At 36.1% G+C, this 27525-nt stretch overlaps 1 protein-coding gene across 1 annotated transcript; it reads right to left on the reverse strand.

Annotated features, from left to right (window-relative positions):
* Positions 1-3679: 3679 nt before the first annotated feature.
* Positions 3680-25832, reverse strand: LOC113522892 (amidophosphoribosyltransferase-like). The gene is made up of 13 exons (XM_052901830.1): positions 25786-25832; positions 23343-23489; positions 20834-20980; positions 19302-19425; positions 18588-18718; positions 15134-15252; positions 12708-12743; positions 9632-9721; positions 9051-9209; positions 8176-8303; positions 6865-7086; positions 5104-5224; positions 3680-4147 (listed from the first exon to the last, which is right to left on the reverse strand). Exons 1-13 carry the CDS (start codon positions 25830-25832, stop codon positions 3993-3995), a joined length of 1626 nt encoding a protein of 541 aa, XP_052757790.1. The 3' UTR covers positions 3680-3992.
* Between the last annotated feature and the right edge of the window lie 1693 nt (positions 25833-27525).

Consider the following 27525-nt stretch of genomic DNA (forward strand, 5'->3'; position numbering starts at 1 on the left):
GCATTTTGACACAATAGTTTATAAAGTTTTATAATATCTATGCGATATTACGAAATAATTCATAAACTTTTTTTTTAATATCATAGACAAGTATAAGAAATAAAATTACAGTTTAATATAAGTCCACAATTAATTTAGACGAGGTTCATATTAAAACAAATGTTTATTCGAATTTATAAATTACAACGCTTTTTTTTTTATCTATGTACTTAATGTACTAGATTGAACAAATACGACAATGATCCGCAGCTAACGTGCGCGCAACACCGTACGTTAGAGTGAGACAGAATTAATATTACCATAATCAGAGATTTTATAAGATAACGGGCCGTAAACACAGTTATTTTCGTTACCACCATACAAAAATTCGCTGTGTTGACCCAACATATAATGTTAAATGCTTACAGATCTTTACCTTAAACTAATTATAACTAAGAATTCTCAGTCGAAACCAGCACGACTGTTAATTAAGACTCGATAAAACTAATTAAATCAATTCCGCTGACGGAACAATAGGCATAAGGTAAAAAAAAAAATCACCAACATAACATTACCTATTTATTTTACTTTAAATTACCCTTAGAAACAAGGGTGTTTACATAGGTCTACTTTCACGGCTGCGGCTACGCAAGTTTTAGGCTCCCCGACTCGGTGATGAGCTTAGCAGATGGCGGCATAGATAACTCCTATCATGCTTCAGAGACAAAAAAAAATATAACAATATAATTCTAACAACACACATGCATACGTAATTAAGCCACTCATACACGTTACTGAACTATACTATCCAACAAAATATAAGAACCTGGGAATTGGTGCTTTTGAGATTCGGATATTGTGAGATTATTGCAACGCTAATATAATTTTGCGACGTTTGCGACTTGCACGTTATGCGATTCATACTTCTCTACGTACATACATTGTTTTTTACACTATGCCTCATGCCGCTAAGCCCAAAGTAAAATACCCGAGAAGTAAGCTGCTTACTCAGGAAGCGAGCTTAGGCAAATACAGAAATTTGAAGCAGAATAAGGAATAGTACAAATTTTAGGAGACTGATCCTATTGGCCATTTTATAATTTACTTTAAGACGGCACAATAATATATTAAATACATGGAGAACTTTTTTTTATCATGAATTTGATAATTAAAAGCTGCTCCACACAGTTGCTCTCTATTATTTTAAGTCTATGACATAAAATTATAGAGAGCTTTGTCCAAAGACAAAGTGACAAAAAAGGCAGCAGAAACTGGCTCACTATCATTGTAATAACTCACCAAGCTTTATCGCTGCACTCCCTTTGTTAATATAAACATTACATACTAACAAACTCTCTGCCGAAGCCGTATAATATAGTAAAATAAATTTATCGCAACTTTATTCATTGATCCCTTCCACGCCCACACTAAACCTCTCGTCTTTAGCAAATAGGCACACTTACAATTATAACATGCACAGGGAGAAGGTTTAGTTACCATAAATCTTAAAAACTAATGGGGGACTAGAGGTCCCTTCGCTAACAATATACCCTGTCAGGCGACCTCCACTTGGTCCCCATGGAAACCATCGTGATTTTTCCATTTTTTATTTTCATTTTCACAAAAAAGGCACGTTTTCCTAATTGCCGTTTTCATGCAACCCAGAATGGCAAACAAGTAACTAGTTACATTATCTATGGTTAGGAATGTAAAATTATGGAAGCGCAATGTAAAACAAATTCAATTAGCTTTCAACTATTGATATCAAATACATGCTGTTTCCAATATAACAAACATCAACAATATGGTATATATTCAATAAAAGGCATGTTATGTTCATAAACTAAGAGATTACTAGAACAGTTGATTACATTTAAAAAATATGTCTTTAATTGCTTTAGGAACATTTGAGATTCTACAGTATAATGTCTTTTATATTCTTAATAATCATAATTATACGATAAATTTATCTAAAAATAGTTGAAAATTTAAGACCAATATTAATGATTCATGAAATTCAAATGCTTACAGAGAGCATACCTATATATATATATATATATATATATATATATATATATATATATATATATATATATATATATATATATATATATATATATATATATATATATATATATAAAAAAAGATTATTAGTGATTCATGACATATATATTACATATTTTTTTGTCTTATATATATATATATATATATATATATATATATATATATATATATATATATATATATATATATATATAGAAAGAGAGAGAGTTCTATTAAAAATAAATCAATGCATTTCAATAGTAACCTACCTATTTTGGATTCAAAAAGAAGACAAAAAAATATGTAATATATATGTCATGAATCACTAATAATCTTTTTTAAATTAAATCTGTTATATTTATACTAATATATAATAAAATACAGTATCTCTAAAATGGCATATACAAATGAATCAAGTAATTAGACAAGTAAAAAAACAGATAAAGTAAAAATTACTTCATACGTCTCTGGCACTCTTTCTATACACACTAGGGGGGGCCTCAACTGACTTGAAGTTAAATATTTTTTTATTTAATTTCAAAAAAAGAATTAATATTTACTATTAATTAATATATAAAAAAAAAATACATTCATTATTCTATTACCTGATAGAATATACATGAGAGAATTAATAGAATATGTTTGTTGTTGACAAATTGGCCATTGTATGATTCCAAATTCAAAAGTATCCCACTAGATTCACTTAAAATCATAGATTCATTTGTATTACCACAGACAATAAAACATTTGAGCAATTTTGTTCAAAATAACAGGCACGTGTCCATAAAACAAAGGTCCATAGAGCGCGAACGTGTAAATACGTTATACGCTAATCGTATATATGTAAACGAGAACGAATGTGACGTAATATATACGTAACATACGAGGTCTGTCCGGAAAGTTCGTATAAAAGTGTTCTGGAATGCGAGAAAGAGGAGTGGGGAGGCCAGGTAAGCGCAGGACCCCTTCCTTATGTCCCTAACAATGCTTCAGTTCTGGTCTGACCGCCGTGCGGTGCGAACTGGCTTGTCACGCCATCTGTGAAGTTACCTCTTAACGAAACCCCGTCGGCATGGAGCCCGCTTCCGTTGAAGAGCAGCGCGTCGTAATCAAGTTTCTCTCGAAACTCGGCAAGAATGGCCGTGAAATTTTTGCCGATCTCAGAACAGTTTATGGGGATGATGCTGTGAAGGAACCAACCGTCCACAAGTGGCTAAAAAGATTCAGAGAGGGCCGAGAAAGAGTTCGATGTTCGGGGGATTGTCCATCACAGACAGTTGATGGAAAATTCTACGTCGATGTGCTCAGACGCCTAGCTCGTGTGGCACGAGTTCGTGTGGCGCGAGAGGGGTATGGATTCTTCACCACGACAATGCCCCTGCCCACACCTCTCTTGTTGTCCGTGAGTTTTTGAGTAAAAATTCCATTACGGTGACCGAACACCCCCCCTATTCGCCGGATTTTCTTCTTGTTCCCAAAAACCAAATTGGTACTTCGGGGGCGGCATTTGGGGGACATAAATGAGATAAAACAAGCTACGACGGGGCAGCTGAGAAACCTACAACCAGAGGACTTTCAAGGAGCCTTCTCACAGTGGAAACGGCGTTGGCACAAGTGCATTATGTCACAGGGGGAGTACACACTTTTATACGTACTTTCCGGACAAACCTCGTACAAGTATGATGTAACACACACATATGCGACGTTACGTAACGGTATATCAGCGACGTACCGTAGATATGTGTGGCGTAACACACACATAGAATATAATGCACACACATAGCGTAACGTATTTACATGTACGAACATATTCTACCAAAACCCATGACATTACGCCATCATTTACCAGTGCTCGAGTTTAAGATTGACATGGTCACGGCCTAGTTTCATTTATAAATAAATGCCATCACTGCAGTCTGATACAAGTTTTTTGAGTTCATCACCAGTCCATCACCGTCATAACATCACTATCACCAGTCTACGTCGTCCGGCAGGCCGCCGGGGTACTCGCCAGTGAGGCAGGCGGTACAGTGACCGCCAACTCCATCGCTGGGAGTCGTTTTCATGTTGTAGTGTACCGCGCTGACCAGACCCTCCACGCTTAAATACTCCAAGCTATCCGCTCCTGTTGAAATGTAATAGAATTTTAAACCCTCTAACAAACACACAATTAAACTAAATAACTGGTTATTTGTAGATAATTCTAATATTTTGTTTAATTCCGCTACCATTATTTTATTTTTTATACAACTTACAATGGCAAACAAGCTGACGGCCCACCTGATGGAAAGTGGTAACCGTCGCCTATAGACATGAACAAAACCATGGACATAACAGACATAACTGTTTCGCCCATGATACCCCCCATGCGTTGCCATTCCTAAGGACTCAGATGTTATTCCTCCGTACCCAGTGAATTCACGCCATATCCCACCCTTCAAACCGAAACACAGCCATGCAAACACAACTGCTCCACGGTTGAAACACGAATGGGACAGAGGTACTCAAGCAATGGACTTTTGTACAAAGTCTCCCTACACATAATACTAACCCCCTTATTCATAAAAACTTCGAATTTCTCATAAAACTATTTTAACTATTAAACTTTTTTGTCTCTATCTTTAATACTAAATTGTCAACTTAAAAGTGAAAAAACAATGTATGGTTTAAAACATATTTGTAGAAAATTTGTTTTTAGAATAAGGGATATAAAGAATATGTATAAGTCTTTATTCATATACAAATGACGGCCCTTTCAAATTGCATAACAAAATATAATTATTAGTAGGGATAATTTTTATATTATTATATGTATCACATCTCCCATATCTAGAACTAAAAAAATTTTTCATCGTGCCTCCCACCAAATTGTTTATAATTACTCCTCTCCATCCAAAGGTTGCCTGGAAGAGATCGCTCTCAGCGATAAGGTCGCCCATTGTTTTCTCATTGTGATTATTTCTTGTAATTGTTTATATTTATAATAAGTTTACTATTGTAATCTTTTGGAGGAACCAATAAAGAGTATCTGTCTATCTATCTATCTATAATTTATTATATATAAGAATCAATGACACTAACCGACGTGCTCCGCGAGCTTGTTGCTGTCCATCTTGTTGGCGATGAGCTCCTCACGCGTGGGTATGTTGATGCCCATGTAGCACGGGTACTTGAGCGGTGGCGACGCTATCCTTATATGCACCTGTTGAAGTTACATTAGATAAGAATAGAAAGTAAGATAGAAGGAAGGAGGGGAAGAGGGAGACCGACATGGTTACATCAGGCAGATCAAGAAAGGAGTTGGTGTCGTGTCGTATCAAGAGGTGAAGGGACTCGCTGAAAATCGTAGTGAGTGGCAAGAGCTCCACCGACTAGACGGCAGCTCTTAAATAGGATAGATAGATAGATAGTCACATTATATATATATATATATATATATATATATATATATATATATATATATATATATATATATATATATATATATATATATATATATATATATATATACAACAACAACTCTTTTTTATAAACGATAATGGAATGATAGCCACACAGTTAACTGGCCACTGTTGAGCATAGGCCTCCCCTTGGGGGGTTTTGCCAGTAATTGCTATGCCTGCAGACGGATAAGCAACCGCAGTTAGAATTTGGTAATGTTTTAAGAGGAACGCTGCTGCCTGCCATCCCTCGACAATTAAGTTCCCTTAGTCGCCTTTTACGACACACACGGGAAAGGAAGAGGTGGTCCATTCTATGCCGGGACCACACGGCTTTGCTAATATTATATTTTTTTTTTGTAATATCAGGTACTTTTTTTTCATATTCATCATTTCTCGTTTATTTAATGTGTAAATTTATTGTGAAAATTTAACTGATATACATATGTTATGACTGTATTTACTTTTTTTATATACCACTGAGGTGGCAAACAAGCATACGGCCCACCTGATGGTAAGTGATTACCGTAGCCTACGAACACCTGCAATACCAGAGGTATTACGCGTGCGTTGCCGACCCTGAAGAAACCTCTTGACCCCCCTTTTGAAGAACCCCATGCTGTAGTCTCTTGGGAAAACCTCGGCAGGGAGCTCATTCCACAACCTGAGTGTTCGTGGGAGGAAACATCTCTGAAACCGCGCAGTACGCGACCATTGAGGATGTAGGACATGAGGATGAACTATTTGTGTTTTAGGTATTCTCTGTTTCCCTAATAAAGTTAAATAAATTTCTTCTAAAAACTTGAACATACTATTCCCAGTGCAACCTTTTATAAATATATTAAAACCTTAGATTATATAAATAAGAGTGTTTTCATACAATTGCAACGAGAAAAGCGGGTCAACTTTTTCATACAATTTTGTCTGATAAATAGTTATGAGTGTTTCCTTTATCATTTCTATATTTATTTTATTTTATAATTTTTGCATCTTTTTAATGCGTTTTTACTTATTTTATTTATAAGACTATTAAATATAGATACGTCAAGATACATTATGGGCTTAAGTATATAGGAAACTGATAAAAAACAAGTCGGCTAATTCGACAAAACGTTGACCCGTTTTTGAGACTCGATGCTCTATCTGTATAACCTAAGATTAAAGCACCCTTTCCTAAAGCGGGCGATAACGGCCCCATGTGGGCGCTGCAGGCCTAAAAGGGGGCGGTGAGAGTCCCAGAAAATAAAAGGGGGCGTTGTTGTTGGCTTGGGGGGTGATTTGTTGATCTTGAAGTAATAGTGGTTTTTGAGGGCGCTAAAAAACAATTTATTCTCAAAGTGGGCAGTAGACAAAATAAGTTTGGGAACCCCTGGATTAAAGCGAAAGACGGTGGACGGCTCACCTCGCCCGCGCCAGCGTCCCGCAGCAACTTGATGATCGGTCCTATGGTGTTGCCCCTCACGATGGAGTCGTCTATGAGCACTATCCTCTTGCCCTTCACGTTCTCGGAGAGAGCGCCGAACTTCTTGGCGACGCCGAGCTGCCGGAGGCGCGTCGACGGCTGGATGAACGTGCGGCCCACGTACCGATTCTTGCACAGCACCTCCATGAACGGGATCCCTGACTGTTGGATAGAGGAGCACTTTATAGCTTTACACCACATTAGCTGTTTTTTTTATACAACTTAGAATGGCAAACAAGCTGACGGCCCACCTGATGGAAAGTGGTAACCGTCGCCTATAGACATGAGCAGTACTATGGACATAACAGAGTATACTGTTTCGCCTATGATAGTCCCTATGCGTTGCCATTCCTGAGGACTCAGGTGTTATTCCTCTGTACCCAGTAAATTCACTGCCATATCCCACGCTTCAAACCGAAACACAGCCATGCAAACACAACTGCTTCACGGTCGAAACACGTATGGGACAGAGGTGCCCAAGCAAACGACTTTTGTACAAAGTCTCCCTCTGATACACACTGATAATACATACAATTTAATAGAAGCAAGTAAATGTACAAATGTATATATCGTCATAGTCGTAGAATACTGACGGATCTGACGAAGATTACATATAAAGATCCGTCAGTATTCTACGACTATGACGATATGTGAAACGTAACACGGAAAATATTCAAAAATATAAAAATAAGCATAAGCTTTGTGTTTTTTTATATATTTTCCTGTGGTTTTTTATATAGTTTCTGTGGCTGATGAGCAATTTGGTGGAAAATGCCACCAAATTGCTCATTAGCCTGTTCATCATTGTAGGTATCAGCCTTAGTAATATTATAAATGTGTAAGTCTTTGTTTGTTACCCTATAGCGCTTAGGGGAAAGGGATTGTTAGTAATGGCAACTGAGAATCCTATTGCTAGCAATATACCCAACCAGGTCGACCTCCTCGCGGTTCTCCCTGGAAACTATCATGGTTAATTCCTGATGAATTCATCATGATGGGCTAACTGGCCTGTTTTCATTCTCATCTATCACCCTTCACTGGTGCTCCGCCAGCGTATCCCGTTAGCGCAGGCCGGGTTACCATACCATTATCACCCATCAAAAAAAACCCTATAGCGCTTCAACAGCTTAACCAGTCACTATGAAATATACAGTATGGACAAGGATTTGAGCCACTTTTATCCCGAACAGTAAACATATCGCGGTCACGCGAATGAAGTCCCGGGCAAAAGCTAGTTAAGTAGCCAATGACCTGTCGTGCGTATCCGTGCGCGGCGGCGGTGCCCGACTCGGGCACGGAGGACACGATGTCTGCGTCCACGGGCGACTCGCGGGCCAGCATGCGGCCGCACTGCAGCCGCGCCGAGTACACCATCTGACCTGCGACACGGAAACACGGGCTCACGTCAGTGATAACACAAATACAATGTTTACATAAATACGGGAGATTAATGAACTAACTGCGTTTTTAGCATTTCGGACAAATCAAGTCAAAAGGAATTTTTGACTTCAACATTTGTCGGAAAAGACAACACAGTGAATTCCATTTAGTCTACCGTATTTAGATGGACATTGAATGAAACGAATATAAGTTTTAAAGGCACACATACTAATATATATATATATATATATATATATATATATATATATATATATATATATATATATATATATATATATATATATATATATATATATATATATATATATATATATATATATATATATATATATATATATATATATATATATATATATATATATATATATATGTTTATGTTGCAGTCAAAACTCTTTACCAGTTTTCTGTTGTATAAAAAAAAACTTAAATTTACAATATATAAATATCATTTATATTATTATTCTATTACAGCTAAACACTAGGCGTCATGTCGTATAGGGAGATAAAGGATATGACCTGGGATAGAGCTGGCTGGAGGAAGATGCATGAATTAGTTGCACCGACAAGAGGAAACTCTTAAATGAAAAGAGACAGCTATTGAAGTGTTTTGTCCTTTTCTTTTGCATTAAATTCTATATTTGAAAAACAGTGACAAAAAACTTTAATAGTTAAGTTTGGACGTTTTTATAAGAAGGGTAAAAATAAGATCATGTCACGCGACTTACCCTCAAAGATACTGTCCGCTCTGGCGAAGTACACGTATTCAAAGATGCAGAACGCTTGCTGCTTGTCCGCCGGCCGCTCCACAACGTCCACGGTTCGAATCCCGTGCCGCGACATTTCTACTATCTCGCCGGGTAATACTTCGCGGACGTAACGTGCACCTGAGAATATTAAAAATAATATTGAAACTCTGTCGAGGGGGGGGGGGGGGGAAGGGACTGTTGGTAATGGGGTCTAACTGACTCCTCACCTATCATCCCTCACTGGTGCTCCGCCAGCGTATACCGTTAGCGCGGGCAAAGTTACCATTCCATTATCAACCATTAAAAAAATTAGCAGAATATATATAATAATTACATATATATATATATAACATACATATGTAATATATATAATTAACGTTGTTGTATATATAATTATACATATGTAAGATATATAATTAAATATACATATATATCAAGGTGATTCCATTACATTCATTAGTTTACCATAAATGTATTACCATGTATGTATGTTTACCATAATAATTAGTCATACAGTAGACATTTCTGCTATACAAATGTGTAAATAATATTTGACTTACCTATTGAAAGGAAGCCGCAAGACTCCGACGAGACGACCCACCCTTCAGCTTTGTCATCCAAGCCGTTCTTTGCGCTGCCGTTCATTAAAACTGTAAAAATTATTTAAAAATTAATATTTATTCATGCATACAGTTGATAAAGTAACTGCACATTTGGTGGGTTTTTAATGCACCTGTAATAAGAAAAAAGAAATCTTAATCTTCTTCCCGCCTTTTCCCAAATTTATTTGGGGTCAGCGTAATATGTTTTTATCTTCCACTCATCTCTATTTCCAGTCATCTCGCTAGTCACTCCCTTTCTGGTCATGTCATTAAAATTGTAACTAGACAAAATCTATTATACATGGGAAATATAAAAAAAGCTACATGAGGTCTTAATAAAAACAATAGAAGCCAACACCATAAAATAAAAAAAAACTGTCAGTATGTTCGGTCCCGCATCACACAACAACTACATTACAACAAATTAACTGCGATTTTCACACTTGTATTTTAATGGTATACATAATTAAAGATTGTGTTCCAAAAAAACTGACTTTAATTATGACAAAACTAGTTATTTTGATCTAAAAACTAAACTAATGGACCGATTTTTATAAAATTTCTACAGGACTAATTTGTGGGTATACCTTTACAAATGAAAAATAATTTTCCAAATAGGTTTAGAATTTACAGAGAACCTCCTTCATTTTGTAGTAGGTTAAAAAGGTGAAGTTGTAATTTTATAAAATTTCTACAGGACCAATCTGTGGGTATACCTTCACAGAAAAAAAAAATTTCCAAATAGGTTTAGAATTTACAGAGAACCTCCTTCATTTTGTAGTAGGTTAAAAAGGTGAAGTTGTAATTTTTATAAAATTGCTACAGGACCAATCTGTGGGTATGCCTTTACAGATGAAAAAAAAAAATTCCAAATCGGTTTAGAATTTACAGAGAACCTCCTTTATTTTGTAGTAGGTTAAAAAGGTGAAAATTCTTTTTAATCTAAAAGTTTATACTTACAGACTGATCTCATAGAAACTTCATCAAAACTGGTTAACCCTTTTTTGCATGATTTTTTTATTGGTGAAATAAATTTAAGTGATGTAATTCATGTTCAAATATTAAAGGAAAAATGGTTAAAAAAATAAATTTGACAGCTATGTTTTTTTTTCTGCAATGGACATTAAAAAGGTATCCAGACACGATCAACTTAAAGTGAATTTTGTCTTTTATATAATTTATGGGCATTCAGTGTTATGATGGAAATTTCCACCGTTATGCAAAGAAGGGTTAAGTAGCTTAGTTTTTAAATCGAAATAAACAGTTTTACCACGATATAAGTCAGTTTTTTACAAGAAACTGTTTATTAATAACTGCGTATGATAACCGATAACTAAAGTGGCAAGCACGCATGGTTTAATTGGCACATGCCCCATTATCCCTTTATCTGATGCTCCTAAACGTGGTTACGCAAACGTAATTGCCTTCGAGATAACTACTTTTATTGGCGTATCCGTGCGTCATACGTTAACATACTATATATATTATAAAGATTTTAATTCAATGAAATTAATATTTTAACATCTGGCGTCTTTTGCAATTTGTACCCAATATCTTATTAATTTGATTCCATATTCCTATAGCAACGAAATGGAATACCTAATTGCTTACCAGATCGAACCGGTTCACAATCAATACTAACTCTAGCCCATTAATAAATTGACCCAAAGACAATTTTTTAAATACATCCAGTTCATACTGGTGTAAATTTTCCTTGTTTCTTATCGTTGCATGCACGTGAGTAGTACGAAGATGCCTTATGACATAACTTAGTTATTTTAGAACTTATTCCTATGGAGATAAGGTATCAATTTCAAACTTCCAATATGTTCAATTATCCAAGTATTAACCTTCGAATTTACATATTTGATAGTCCAATAAAATAATAATAATAAGTATTACACGATCACACCAACCGCATGCTCCTTTTTTCTTTTTTTTGTTTTAAACCACAAAGCAAACAAGCATGCAGCCCGTCTAACGCCCGTAAACGGTCACTCAAACTAGTACACCGTGTAATGAAAAACCACGCAGCATCCACTTGGGGGGTCATAACCTAGAACGGGTGGGGGGGAAGAGATTGTTAGTAATGCAGACAACCAGTTCCATTGCTAGCAATATATTTTTTTATTTTTTCTTTATTGTACACAAAAGGTTATTGAAATGTAAAAACAAACATAATAGTGCACAAGGGCGAGCTTATCTCCAATAGAGATTTCTTCCAGCAAACCCAATATGAGAAAAGTGACACTCTCTTAGGTCGACCTCCACGTGGTTGCCTCTGGAAACCGTCGTGGCTAATTCTATTGACATTCGTTACGATGAGCTAACTGACCTGCTTTCATCATCACCTATCATCCCTCACTGGTGTCCCGCCAGTGTATACCGATAGCGCAGATAGGGTTATCACCCATTAAAAAAAAACCTAGAACTGGTGTTCTAGATTATGGCCCCCCAGATGTTTATTTTTACATCATGTTCTAATGAAATTCGTAGACAATCCAAGATCTGCTTCATTGGCCAACGCAATAAAAAAATTTAGTTTTATTTATTAGTACATATATATGAGTAGTTAAATATGTATAATCATGTGTATATATATATATATATATATATATATATATATATATATATATATATATATATATATATATATATATATATATATATATATCGTCGAAAAGGTTAGTACGGCTGCCTTGGAGGGGACACTATCGTGCCCCCTGATAAATTAAGATTTTACCACACTTTTTTGTTTTTTTTTTTTATATTATACATGAATGTACAAGTTATTATTATTAATTCATTTAATGTTAATATTAACCACACTGTACATTTGAATGAATGAATGAATGAAAACTCTTTACTGATTCATTAAAAAAAAATACTGTACGTTGCATCTTTTGAGATTCAACGACTATTTCATAATACTATGAAAATGAATCAATCAAGCCGAGTCATCCATGTATACAAATGTCCAAATACACACACACACACACACACACACTGTAATGATATAATAGTCATGCATTACCCGCGGCATGCTGAGCTGATGACTGTTTGTAAGCATCTGAAAAAAGGTATGTTCTTTTAAACACATTATTTTAATGAGCAACTTGAAGTATTCCAAACATAAACACTTATTTTTAAAAACCTTAGATTTTTTTTTATACAACTTAGAATGCCAAACAAGCTGACGGCCCACCTGATGGAAAGTGGTAACCGTCGCCTATAGACATGAGCAGTACCATGGACATAACAGAGTATACTGTTTCGCCCATGATACCGCCCATGCGTTGCCATTCCTGAGGACTCAGGTGTTATTCCTCTGTACCCAGTAAATTCACTGCCATATCCCACCCTTCAAACCGAAACACAGCCATGCAAACACAACTGCTTCACGGTAGAAACACGAATGGGACAGAGGTACCTAAGCAATCGACTTTTGTACAAAGTCTCCCTCTGGTAAAATTATTAGATTATATAGATAGAGTATCGAACCTCAAAAAAAGGGTCAACTTTTTGTAAGTTAATTTTCAAATTAGCTGACCCTTTTTTTGCCAGTATTCTACATACTTATGCATAAAATGTATCTTGGCGTATTATTTAATAACTAAACTAAGTGTTTACGCATTAAAAAGACGCAGAAATTATAAGACAAAATAAATATAAAAGTTATAAAGGAATCGCTCGTAACTATTTATCACGCAAAATTGTATGAAAAAGTTGACCCGGCATTTGTATGGAAACGCTCTATCTATATAATCTTAATTAAAACCCTTAAATGAATAATAAATTTATTTTATTTCATCATCATCATGATCATGATGATATGATCATCCGCTAACTGTCCACTGCTGAACACAGGCACTGTTTTATAGGCAGGTTGGCAACTCGCAGTTAATCTTTAATGATACTTTAAGAGCAACTACTTTATTTATTGAATAGTAAAAAAAAAAAAAACTATTTTGTCTATTCTTTTGAGAAAAAATATTTTTAAAATACATTAATGGTTAAAATAAATTTGTAGATTACAGTTTTTATGAATAAGTACATAATTAGATTAGTAATAAAAAAGGTTAATTCCATTAAAGTTTTCATAACATCCAAGTAATTATGTCGCTTCTAAGCTGTCATAAACAATATTTTTGTACTGCTGTGTCACGAGAGAAAATGCTTTCTACGTGTAAAGGAATAAGGTTTATTTTACTGACGCTAAAAGTCTATCGTAGTTCCATAAAATTGACAAACAGCCAATCTTACATTCCCATTTATAGTACAATTATTAGTAAGTATGAAATCCCTTTATGATAAAATGACATAGTTTAATATTTATTTACCCTTTTAGGTACTTACTTAGGACTATAAATAAAGCTAAATAAAGGAGATATTTCAATAACCCATGGAACGTGGTCCCAATCAATGTATAAGGTTACATACATAAATAAGCGAACCCAGAACGTTTTCTCACATTTTTATATATAACAATTTGTTATTGTAATTATAAAAATTAAATTACAACAACAAATTGTTTCGTTTAATGAATTTCAATTATCGACATTTTTATATATTTATTTATTTATACTATATTGTTTTTTTTTATGCAACTTAGAATGACAAACAAGCTGACGGCCCAACTGATGGCAAGAGATAACTGTCGCCTATAGACATGAGCAGTACCATGCACATAACAGAGTATACTGTTTCGCCCATGATTGCCACTCCTAAGGACTCAGGTGTTATTCCTCTGTACCCTGTAAATTCACTGCCATATCCCACGCTTCAAACCGAAACACAGCCATGCAAACACAACTGCTTCACGGTTGAAACACGTATGGGACAGAGGTGCCCAAGCAAACGACTTTTGTACAAAGTCTCCCTTTGATACACACTGATAATACATACAATTTGATAGAAGCAAGTAAATGTACAAATGTATATATCGTCATAGTCGTAGAATACTGACGGATCTGACGAAGATTACATATAAAGATCCGTCAGTATTCTACGACTAAGACGATATGTGCAACGTAACACGGAAAATATTCAAAAATATAAAAATAAGCATAAGCTTTGTGTTTTTTTATATATTTTCCTGTTAATCCTCGTATTTTTCTCGATTTTCTCGAATAGTGTACAATTATTGGGCCCAACACGAAATATCTCCTTTAGGCGGTCACAAAATTTATATGACTTACTAAGTAAGTCATTATAGTAATTTCCGTATAGATTAATGTCAATTTAGTTTAGTAACTGACTACTAAATAGCCGTTAACTGTCCACCGCTGAACATAGCCATCCATAAGAGTTTTGCCAGTAGTTGCCACCTTTGGCAGGCTTCCGTTCAGCTTTCAGATTGGCAACCGCAATTAAGTTTATGGTGAATAATGTATTAGTAATTATTATTTATAAGTACGATGGTTATTTTATGAAGCCATAAAAAAAAAGAGTAATACTAACAGGAGGATCCGAGAGGTAGAATCTTGCCAAGACATAGCGGCCGGTTTCCGTACGGATCTCGAACGGCGTATATCTTGTCCTTGAGCATGATGACCAGCGAGTAACTCAATGGGGCCAACCTGATAGGAAGAGAAATTTATTTATTTATTTTAACTTTAATGCACAGTAAAATTCTATGTACATTTGGCGGACTTAACATCAGACGGTGTTTTTTTTTTGATGAGTGAAATTGGTATGGTAACTCCGCCTGCGCTAACGGGATACGCTGGCGGAGCACCTGTGATGGGTGATAGATGAGAATGAAAACAGGCCAGTTAGCCCGTCATGATGAATTATTCAGGAATTAACCATGATAGTTTCCAGGGAGAACAGTGAGGAGGTCGACCTGGTTGGGTATATTGCTAGCAATGGGATTCTCAGTCTCCATTACTAACAATCCCTTTCTCCCTATATCGGACGGTGTTCTCTACCAGTCAACCATTGGGCAAACCGAGAAATACGTAGGCGGTGCATAATTGAATAGAATTTATATTTATAATTTTTATAATAAACGAAAAGCAAGCATGGAGCTCGCCTGATGGTATGTGAATACCGCCGCCCATAGACACCCGCAACATCAGAGGAATTACAGATGTGTTACCGGGGTTTTAAGAAGGACGCTGTCATTAAGTTAATGATATGAATGAGGAATAATGAATACTCATTACAAATGCAATGGTGAAGTTTTTTTTTTTTTTTTATACAACTTAGAATGGCAAACAAGCTGACGGCCCACCTGATGGAAAATGATAACCGTCGCCTATAGACATGAACAGTACCATTGATATAACAGAGTATACTGTTTCGCCCATGATACTCCCCTGCGTTGCTATTACTGAGGACTCAGGTGTTATTCCTCTGTACCCAGTAAATTCACGCCATATCCCACCCTTCAAACCGAAACACAGCCATGCAAACACAACTGCTTCACGGTAGAAACACGAACGGGACAGTGGTACCCAAGCAATCGACTTTTGTACAAAGTCATCCTCTGGTAATGTTAATACATACATAAAAGAACATTATCATGAAACATTAAATAGATTGAACAGTCTCGTGTTTAGGTTGTTTTAGCAACTATTTGTTTTTTTTTTTATATAATACATGATAGTACAATTTGTGGGTTATCATTATCTTGTAGGTGCTGGGCAATTATGCTGACATCAGAAGTTCATTGCCTTATTCGTAATATTATAACCTGAGAACTACTATGTGAACTATTTTTTTTTTATTTGTGATAATGGAATGGTAACCCCACTCGCGCTATTGGTATACACCGACGGAGCACCAGTGAAGGATGATAGGTGAGGATGAAGCAGGTCAGTTAGCCCATCGTGACGAATTCAACAAGAATTGTTCACGATGGTTTCCAGGGGAAACCACGTGGAGATCGACCTGATAGGGCATATTGCTAGCAATGTCGAACTCCATTGCTAACAATCCCTTACCCCCCTGTGAACTAAATTGTACGTACTTTACAATGGACATATTAAAAAGATTTAATATACAACGACGGACTTATTATATAGAGCAGAAGGCCGACTTGATTAGACCCAAGATCTGTTTTACTGACGAAACCCTGTGCGATCTACCAATTATATACTTCTTGAAATCACAAATGAAACGACACAGTTCAATTCACAATTATGTAGTATTGTAGTATTTGTTATTTTATTGAGAGGGAAAACATGAAACTGAAAATTATTCTCAGTAACTACTTATTTATATTAGTGTGAGCATTGCGTCTGAGTATCTTCCGCTAGATTAGCAAAATATTATATTTTTTGCCTTGCCACGATCGACTGGACTAATAGTCGACTAATCTACCGGTTTTTAATGGGTGATAATGGAATGGTAACCCCGCCTGCGTTATCGGTATCCGCTGGCGGGGCACCAGTGAGGGATGACAGGTGAGGATGAAAAGGCAGGTCAGTTAGCTCATCGTGACGAATTCCACTAGAATTCACCACGACGGTTTCCAGGGGGAACCGCGTGGAGGTCGATTTAGTATTTCTAGCAATGGATCAATTAGACCCCATTACTAACAATCCCTCCCCCCCCCCCCAATGTACCGATTAGTCATCCCTGATATAGCGAGATCTCTTACAATCTTTGAGAGGCCGAAAAAAACTATATATATATATATATATATATATATATATATATATATATATATATATATATATATATATATATATATATATATATACTGTAGTCTCTAGAAAAAACCTCGTCAGGGAGATCATTCCATGGCCTGAGCGTTCGCAATCATATTTCTAGCTAAGATTCTCAAGCTAGGATGCCCTGTTTTAAGGAATCGGACAACGGACATCTGCAGAAGGGGGAAGGGATTGTTAGTAATGGGGAAAAATGGGCCCATTAGTAGCAATATACCCTATCAGGTCGATCTCCACGCGGTTCCCTCTGGAAACCATCGTGGTTAATTCTAGTGGAATTCGACAGGGTGGGCTAACTGACCTGCCTTTTCACCCTCACCTATCATCCCCCCTGGTAGCCCGCCAGCGTATACCGTTAGCGCGGGCGGGGTTACCATTCCATTATCAACCATCAAAAAAGATCCTCGACGTTTCAATTCACCTACAGCAACTTCCAACTTGATTTTTATAAAACTAAATATGAACACTAGCTTTATACATACATTATACATTATACATACCTACTTACCCAATCGTATGATAGAATGACATTATCTTGAATATCCAGGATGCATAATAAGAAAAATGAATTAATCTATACAGTTACACACTTATTTTATAAGCCTAAATCTATGGCAGTTTTGTCTATTCCCTTTGTCATTTCAATTTAAAAGAAAGTGACATCATCATATCTGCTGTTACCTGTCCCTCTCTCATAAAAAGAGTTTTACTAGTAATTGCCACGCTTGGCAGACGGGGTGGTAACCGTAGTTACGCGTAAGATCGTGACAATATATATATATATATATATATATATATATATATATATATATATATATATATATATATATATATATATATATATATAATTTGTTTATGTCTAGTTAGCATACTTATTTCATCAGACATCTAAAAGATTTCGTGTTTTACGTATACGTGTGAGCAGTATTTATATATTTTTATGTATTTGTGTAGATGTTTATATGCATGTATGTACATGTGTATATGTATGTATGTATTTGTGTATATGTATATATATATAAAATATTTCTCGTGAATGATATACATTTATAGCAGTATTTATGTACTTTTTAATATTCATGAATTTTATTATTAGACACTAGGAAAGTCCCACATAAGCTGCTGCATCCGTTCACTAGTATGACATATCCGTCACCGATCAGTCATACTCGTGAACGAACCAAATATGAATCTGATAAATTACATACAATAATTGGTAATAACAATTTGCAACATACCTCATTAGGTGATTGATCCTAGCTGGCCAGTCGGGTCCATTGGTCTCGCCCTCAGGCGGGTTCAGGCACAACGCTTGTGTGATGAGCTCCGAGTCCGAGTGTGTTGAGAGGCCGACTCCTCGCCCGAGTACCTGCGTATGAAGCAAATATTAAAAATATTAAAAATTACTATACAAATATATACTAGCTTTTACCCGCGACTTTGTCCACGTTGTCCATGTTCACAAACCGGGATAAAAAGTAACCTTCGTCCTTATTCATCCAATAAAGTGCGTGTATATAAAATTTCAATGTGATTGGTCAAGCCGTTAAAATACAAAGAGGTAACAAAGAAACAAAGAAACTCCCTTCCATATCCTATTATTCTATGAATATTTATTAATATTATTAGAAACTTTGTAAAGATTAATGGACGGGTAGATATTTGTTACTCTTTCGCGCAAAATCGAAAGAACGGAATTAAATTAAATTTTACCAGAGGGAGACTTTGTACAAAAGTCGATTGCTTGGGTACCTCTGTCCCTGTCTCACTGCTTCACGGTAGAAACACGAATGGAACAGAGGTAGCCAAGCAATCGACTATAGATTACCATAAGGAACAATCCTAAGCCACCTGCATTCACTAACTCACTGCAACATTGCTACAATGCACAATATAAAAACACCAGATGGCGCCACCTGTTATAAAAGTAGCTATAACCAGCGCGCACTCACCATCTTCCTGAGACTGCTACAGTTGACGAGCTCCCCGTTGTGTGCGACCGCGAGGGCACCGTGCGCTGTGTGCACCACAAACGGTTGGCAGTTCACCTCCTCTGACGCTGCTGACGTCGAGTACCTGTTAACAATTTATTTATTTATTTATGTTTTACTAGTGTGTACAATAAAGTATAAATAAAAGAAATAATGATATTGCAAAAACCAAGCCTGAACTTGATATTCATAACGATAGTCGCTCTGTGTTCATGGCTAAATTAAAATGTTGACGTACCTCGCCATTGCATTATATTTATTTATAATTTAAAATAATTGCAATATAATTTCCATTATTTATATTATGTTACCACTTTCCATCAGGTGGACCAAAAGAAAAAAAAAGGAAGAACAGAGAGAGAAATCTGCTTCTGTCGTCATAAAATTAATACCTATTGTACTAACACAGAATATCAACATGTACCTATCAATCGTACGTCTATATATTACAAAAAGAATGGTGTAAATCGGTTCAGAATTGATTTATGAAAAATTGATGAATGAAATGTTGTAAAAGACTACATAACAATAAAAAAAAAAAAATCTACGATATATATGTGGAGATGAAAAAAATCGATAGTTCTAATTTTAAAATTTGTTATTTCATAATATCATAGACAAGAATGAATGTATGTAAATGTGTAATTCATTTGTATTGTATGACATTTGTTATATTATTGACTTGTTATGTATTTGTTTTTGTTTAGTTTGTATTTGTATTTATTTAGTCTGCTACCATTAGTATGTGTGCGGCTGCCAATATTTATGGATTGATCCTTGTAGGCTATTAATATACGTAAGCCACTAAATTATAATACTAAATTTGCATGCCTTTAGATAAGGCGAAATGTGTAGATCTATTATATTTAAGACCATTATTATAACCACATTTCTAGCAAATAAATAAATTATTATTATTAATTAAATAGGTTGTCTGTAAGAGATCGCTCTAGCGATAAGACCACCTTTTGTATTTTTATGGCGCTATATTTTGATTTGTACTTTATACTACTGTATTTCACTTGAATTGTTTATAATTGTCATTTATTTATTTTTATGTTTCTGGTGCAATCTATACTTATAATAAATCTGTAGAGAGGTCAATTCTGTACATGAAATATATTTCCAAAATAACTATCAGGGGGTGATTAGTGATCGATACTGATACCAAAAATACAATCAGTAAAATTTTTGTCTGTCTGTATGTATGTTCGTTATAGAAACAAAAACTATTCGACGGATTTTAACGAAACTTGGTATTCTTCATACTCCTGGGCAGGTTATAGTATACTTTTCATCACGCTACGGTCAATAGGAGCAGAGTAGTGAAGGGAGATGTTGGGAAAACGGGAGAAGTTACTCCATTTTTAAGCTTCCGTCGCGTGTGCAGCCTTAATGGCCACTTTTTTAAAAGTAAAAATGTCCACCCGTGCGACGCCGGGACGGGCCGCTAGTAGTTAAATAAATAAAATTGTATTAAAGACTGAATTTACCTCGTGTGTCCAATGCCCAGATTCCCCTTTAGTTTTTTCATAGCTTCATCGTTGAAGATGTTGTTGATGAGTCCCATGCCTTTGTGAGAGTTGAATGTGCGCGCGCTTTTGCCTTCTGACGTCACTATGCCGGCTGACTCTTGTCCTCTGTTCAAACAACAGTTTTCGATTAATTAAAACTCTCTCTTTGTAATCAACTTCCAGCAGCAATATTTCTGAACCGATACGACAACATAACCTTCAAGAAAAGAGCATATTCCATTTTAAAAAGCCGACAGCACACCTGCAATGCCGTTAGTGTTGTGGGTGATCATGGGCAGCGGTAGTCACTTACCACCAGGTGAGCCGCATGCTCGTTTGCCCCGGTGTTGTATATCAATAAAAACATATATCTATATATGGCGTATAGTATGGCCGTCAGCTTATTGAAGCCATTCTAAGTTAAATAAAAAAAAAGATATATCTCTAGTGAAATTAACAACAACAATTGTTGAAGTTGTTCATATATTTTTCACCATATCTGCTCTTCATACGCTTTCTGTTTTTACCCAATGGTTAGCTGGTAGAGAATGCCATATAATAATAATATTTCTTTATTATAGATTACTTAGATCCATTTTTGTTAGTAACAATTGACTTAAACTATGTTAGTAGAAAAAAAATACAAAATTATTTTTATGGCCCCTATAATAATTTTGACCCACATTGAGAGCATCGGGCTATCGTATTTATTACACAATGCCCACAGAGTGCTGTTACTGCTGCCACGCTATCGGTATAAAAGAGATGCGATCCATTTGCGTCTGATGGCATAGAAGTCATCTGTCCATGCCGCTGCAAACATTGCGGATGCACTACAAAAACGTGGCAGCCGTAACAACACCCTGAAAACATTATTGTATTGAACACGCAGCAGCATATAGCATTAAGCTCGCCATTTGTACAAAGTCTTATTGTGCAATAAAGAATAAATAAATAAATAAATAAAGCAATTATTTTTCTTATAATCTAACCTCAAAAACCTTCATAAATGATTGCCAAATGTTTAATCACAATGTCATCTGTACACAGGTTATCAGCTATCAAAACCGGACAGTACAATTCGTCAGATCACCATCCCCGCTAGGTGGCATGACGTGCCCCCGACCAACATGTTTTTTTTTAATGTATGATAATGGAATGTTAACTCCGCCTGCGCTATCGGTATCCGCTGGCGGGCCATTGGTGCTGAATGACAAATGAGAATGAAAAAGACAGGTCAGTTAACCCATCGTGATGAATATGCCTGGAATTCAGCATGATGGTTTCCAGGGGGAACCACGGGGAGAACCAGTTTCGGTATATTGCTAGCAATAGAGCCTTTAGTCTTCATTACTAACAATCCCTTCCCCCCACCCCCACCCCCACCCCCGACCAACGACTTTTTTTTTATGGGTGAAAATGGAATGGTAACCCCGCCTGCGCTAACGGGATACGCTGGCGGTGCACCAGTGAAGGGTGATAGATGAGATTGAAAACAGGCCATTTAGCCCATCATGACGAATTCATCAGGAATTAACCATGATAGTTTCCAGGGGGAACCGCGAGGAGGTCGACCTGGTTGGGTCGACCTCCTATGTTGCTAGCAATGGGATTCTCAGTCTCCATTACTAACAATCCCTTCCCCCATCCCCCTCCCCCCGACTAACGATTACCTTATACAAGATTATATATATTTATAACTAACTTTTGGAAAGGGATAGGGCAGATTGCCCAGCAGTGGGACAGTATGGATTAATAATACAATAGAAATAGAACTAGTTTGTGCCCACGACTTCGTATGCGTGAATTTTGGAAGCAGATATAAAACAGACTACTTCTAGAAGACGCATCAAGATAAACCATACACCAGTTTTCAATTAGACCTTCAGAAAAGCAGCTGTGAAAACCATATTCAAGTTGGTGCAATAATATTTACTTAATACCAGAACAAACATACATGTTTATTCTATTAATCACAAAAAAATAGTGGCACAATATAGAATAAAATAAAATAATAGTAGGAAGTCAGTGGATGCAGGTGGTTCAGGACCGTTCATTATGGCAGTCTATGGGGGACGCTTATACCCAGCAATGGACTGATAATGGCTGAGATGATTATGACGATAGAATAAAATTTTATGTTAAAAAATTGCTTGGACATATTTTTTTACAGTTAGGGAGGCAAACAAGCTGATCCACCTGATGGGAAGTGGCTACCATGGCCCATGAACACTAGTAACATGAGAAGGTGAGGAAAGCTTGTGTGTTATTGGCCTTTTAAATGTTGTAGGTACGTTTTTTTTAACTCTATACTGTCACTGCCCTTCATACGCCTTTTTCTGCTAGAGAATGGCCATATGGTATTAAGCTCGTCACTTGTATAAAATTGTATTGTGCAATAAAGAGCAAATTAATAATAATATTGTAAGGGAAAAACTACTATTTGCCATTTACCATCGTAAAAAGAAATCAGTAGCCAATTATTTACCTGTGCTGTAGCGCCACGAGCCCCAAACATATGACCTGCGCGACATCCACTTGCGTCGGCCAATCGCCGGTGCCGATCGCGCCGAAAACACCGCATTCGTGTGTCAATCCTGAAACCAAATTGCCTGTTACATATTTTTTCAACCGACTTCAAAACGGAGGTTCTCGATTCGATTATACAGTGAACGCTCTATATAAGCAACTCATTTGAACCAATTTTAATAAAAAAGTTTCTTATAGGAAAAAAGGGAGTATAAAAATACTTACTGGAAAATATTTTTACTTATTTCTTTTACTAACTAAGCTGGGAAAAATATAATGTATGTTGCATATAAAGAGTTCGTTTATATAGAGCGTTCACTGTATCTTTTTTAAATTTTATTATCTCACAACTATGTCAGCTATAAACGGATTTGGAAATTCTGAAAGGATATACTTACAAAGTGTTTTTATAGAAATTTTATCAAAATCGATGTAGTACTTCAGTTTTGAAGTTTGACTTCAAAACTAAACTACTAAATCGATTTTATAACTGAATTTGATACGCACAGAAGTTAGTAGAAAATAAATACTTCGATATAAACACTCATAATCAAAAAGCGTCAATAGAGACCTATATTATCAATGCATAAGTACAGTTGTTATCTGCCGCGGGTCTCGTGACTAACCAGTACGTACTCGATTGACCCCTAGGGGGTGTTTCATCATACGGTATGCCACGTTTAAACTCTTGGAAACGGCTTGCGATACGGACGAGACAGATATGAGCGATTTTTTTATACATATACTCAATTATTATAAGTGTACTATGGACGCAATAGGGCCCTCTATGTGACCATAATAAGGGAGCCAAACGGACCATGCCCACCCAAGAAATGTCCGGTGCCCACCCTAGATGCAAGTGGAACTTTACGAAAAGATATGGCTCAAAGTACGTTTGCCGGGGGAGGGGGGAGGGCTTGTTAGTAACGGAGACTAAGAATCCCATTGCTAGCAATATACCCTGTTATGTTGACCTCCTCGCGGTTCTTCCTGGAAACTATCATGTTTAATTCCTTATGAATTCATCATGATGGGCTAACTGGCCTGTTTTCATTCTCATCGATCACCCTTCACTGGTGCTCCGCCAGCGTATCCCATTAGCGCAAGCGGAGTTACCATACCATTTTCACCCATAAAAAAAAAGTACATATGCCCTTTTTTTAAACACTAGACCCTCCCTGGAGAACAAATTTAAATACACCAATGTATAAACAATTTAACAGTGGACAAATAATGGCTGAAATGATGAAGATGATGATGACGATGATGATGATAAACGACTTTATAATTTACTAACTTTTAACCGCTAGTGTACTATACATTCCCAAAGAGGGTTGACGTCAGGCAGGCGGCCGGTCGTTAAACTATAAGCCAAATCTTTTAGCAATATGGATGAAACCATATTACGCCGACCCCAAATAATAATTGGGATAAGGGTAGGAAGATGATGATGAACGCTTTTATAATTTACAAACTCTTTTATAATTTACAAACGCTTTTATAATTTACAAACGCTTTTATAATTTACAAACTCTTTTATAATTTACAAACTCTTTTATAATTTACAAACGCTTTTATAATTTACAAACGCTTTTATAATTTACAAACGCTTTTATAATTTACAAAAACTTTTATAATTTACAAACGCTTTTATAATTTACAAATTTTTACCGCTACTGTACTATGCAAGACCGGGATATGTTCACTGACCGGGATAAAAAATAACCTAAATCCTTCTCCATGGTTGCCGTGTGATCCCAGCATAGAATAGGCCACCCCTTCCTTTCCCGTGGGTGTCGTAAGAGGCGACTAAGGGAGGGCGAGGGATGAGCAGCAGCGTCCCTCTTTAAACACCACCAAAAGCCTAACTACGGTTGCCAACTCGCCTGCCAAGCGTAGCAACTACTGGTAAAACCGTTTCTTATGGAAAAAGTGTAGTTCAACAGCGGACAGTTAAAGGCTTATATGATCCTTCTTCATCCCATATAATACGTGTATACTAAATTTCATAGTAATTGGTTAAGCCGTTAAAGCAATAAACAAACAAATAAACTTACACATTTATAATATTACTAAGAATAATAATAATAATCATCATCATTTCAGCCATTATTCGTCCACTGCTGGACATAAGCCTACCCCATAGACTGCCATAAAGAACGGTCCTGACCCACCTGCATCCACTGACTCCCTGCAATGTATTCAGGTCGTCACTCCATCTAGTGAAGGGTCGTCCTACACTGCGTTATTCATCGGATTTCTTTCTATACCTAAGTTATATATTCATATATAGTGGGTATCTACCGTGAATTATTGCAAGCTGATATATCTACGTACATTCGATGAGAATGCCCTCGACCGAGTTACCCATTCACCCTTACTATTAGATATTTATTACATACTTGTCTAACAACACGTTACTAAGGACTGCTAATAACGGGGAATTCATTATGATCACCTTTTTGGAAGAAACAATAAAGAGTATCTATCTGACACTGATACGATCACATACTGATTTAGTGTTTTTTTTTTTTGTTTTTTTAATGGATGATAATGGAATGGTAACCCCGCCTACGCTATCAGTATACACTAGAGGTCAATCTGATAAGGCGTATTGATAGCAATAAGGAATACCAACTACCTGCTCATTACTAACAATCCCTTTCCCACTACTAATTTAGTGTTGGGACAAACATCAGGCAGTTAAGGGTCAAACCAGTTCCCCAATACACTGGCTTACTGTGTAGTAATGGATCATCCAAATCGGAGGGAATTCGGGAGGGAAGGGATTGTTAGTATCGTCAACTATCAGTCTCATTACCAGCAATATACCCTATCAAATCGACCTCCACGTGATGCTCCCTGAAAACCATCGTGCCAAAGTAAATTCCAGGTGTATTACCAGTGTTAAACCAAAGCCCAAAAAGTGTTGTGCCCAAGCAAAAGACTTTGTACAAAAGTCGTTAGAATGGCAAACAAGCTGATGGCCTACCTGATGGAAAGTGGTAACCGTCGCCTATAGACATGAGCAGTACCGTAGACATAATAGAGTATACTGTTTCGCCCATGATAACCCCAATGCGTTGCTACTCCTGAGGACTCAGGTGTTATTGCTCTGTACCCAATACATTCACACCATATCCCACGCTTCAAACCGAAACACAGCCATGCAAACACAACTGCTTCACGGTTGAAACACGAATGGGACAGAGGTACCCAAGCAATCGACGTTTGTACAAAGTCTCCCTCTGGTACCCTAATGGGAGACAGGTGTGACCGATATGTATATAAATTTTTAAATGTATTAATACACTATTCTGGAATGAGCTACCCATTGACCTGAGACAAGTGTCTAACAAATTTGCTTTTGAAAATAAAATCTACGAATCTCTTCTGAAGAAGCTGTAAAAGCAGTTAATCATCATCATCATCACCTTATCTCTATCATTGTTTTATTGATATTATAATATATTATAGTATATGCATGCATATTTATATGATTTATATTTGTATATGTAAATAATATTTGTTTAATGTATTCATGTAAATATATTTATGTATTTGATCATAATATGCAGTAGTTCTCCATTATATATATTATATAATTTGTGAGTCAATATAAATACATATGTAACTGTTTATCTAACAACAATTTTCAATTTATTTCATCGCATAATTACATTTCTGTTTTGCTAAAGGTTGATTGGGAGAGAATGCTATAAGGTCAACCGAGGCAAGTGTGACAGTGAGGCAAGTGTAACAATTGGTAATAATAGGGTAAATAGACTATATTCTTCAAACCGTCATGTCTTGGACAATAAAGGAACTTTCAAGCTATCTTACAGTGTCACAATGGCGTACGTAACGTCAACTGTTTTATCGACAGACAACATTTTGTCTAACTACTCAACTGACAACAGATCGCATTCCATTCAAGCATTCTGTTTTTAGTTACTGTGTGAAGTTTACGAGTTATATCGACAAGATAAAAGGCAAGTCATACAAATTAATATAAGGGCTTTAGATTTGATATGTCTTTGTAAACTGAAATCCACTATTCCTTAAAATATCTTTACAGTTACACTTACCTCGCTATAAAACTAACATGTTCAAGTGTAACAGTGTCACGCTTACCCCACTCA

This window comes from Galleria mellonella, unplaced genomic scaffold (genome assembly GCF_026898425.1).
Source record: "Galleria mellonella isolate WM207_F2 unplaced genomic scaffold, CSIRO_AGI_GalMel_v1 utg803, whole genome shotgun sequence".
NCBI lineage: Eukaryota > Metazoa > Arthropoda > Insecta > Lepidoptera > Pyralidae > Galleria > Galleria mellonella.

Coding starts and splice junctions, on each gene's coding strand:
- LOC113522892 (XM_052901830.1), bottom strand. CDS start 25,832: ATGAATTCCCCGTTATTAGCAGTCCTTAGTAACGTGTTGTTAGACAA. Junction 20,981..23,342: donor CTCGTGGCGCTACAGCACAG/GTAAATAATTGG, acceptor TTGTTTGAACAG/AGGACAAGAGTCAGCCGGCA. Junction 5,225..6,864: donor GGGACGCTGGCGCGGGCGAG/GTGAGCCGTCCA, acceptor TAACTTCAACAG/GTGCATATAAGGATAGCGTC.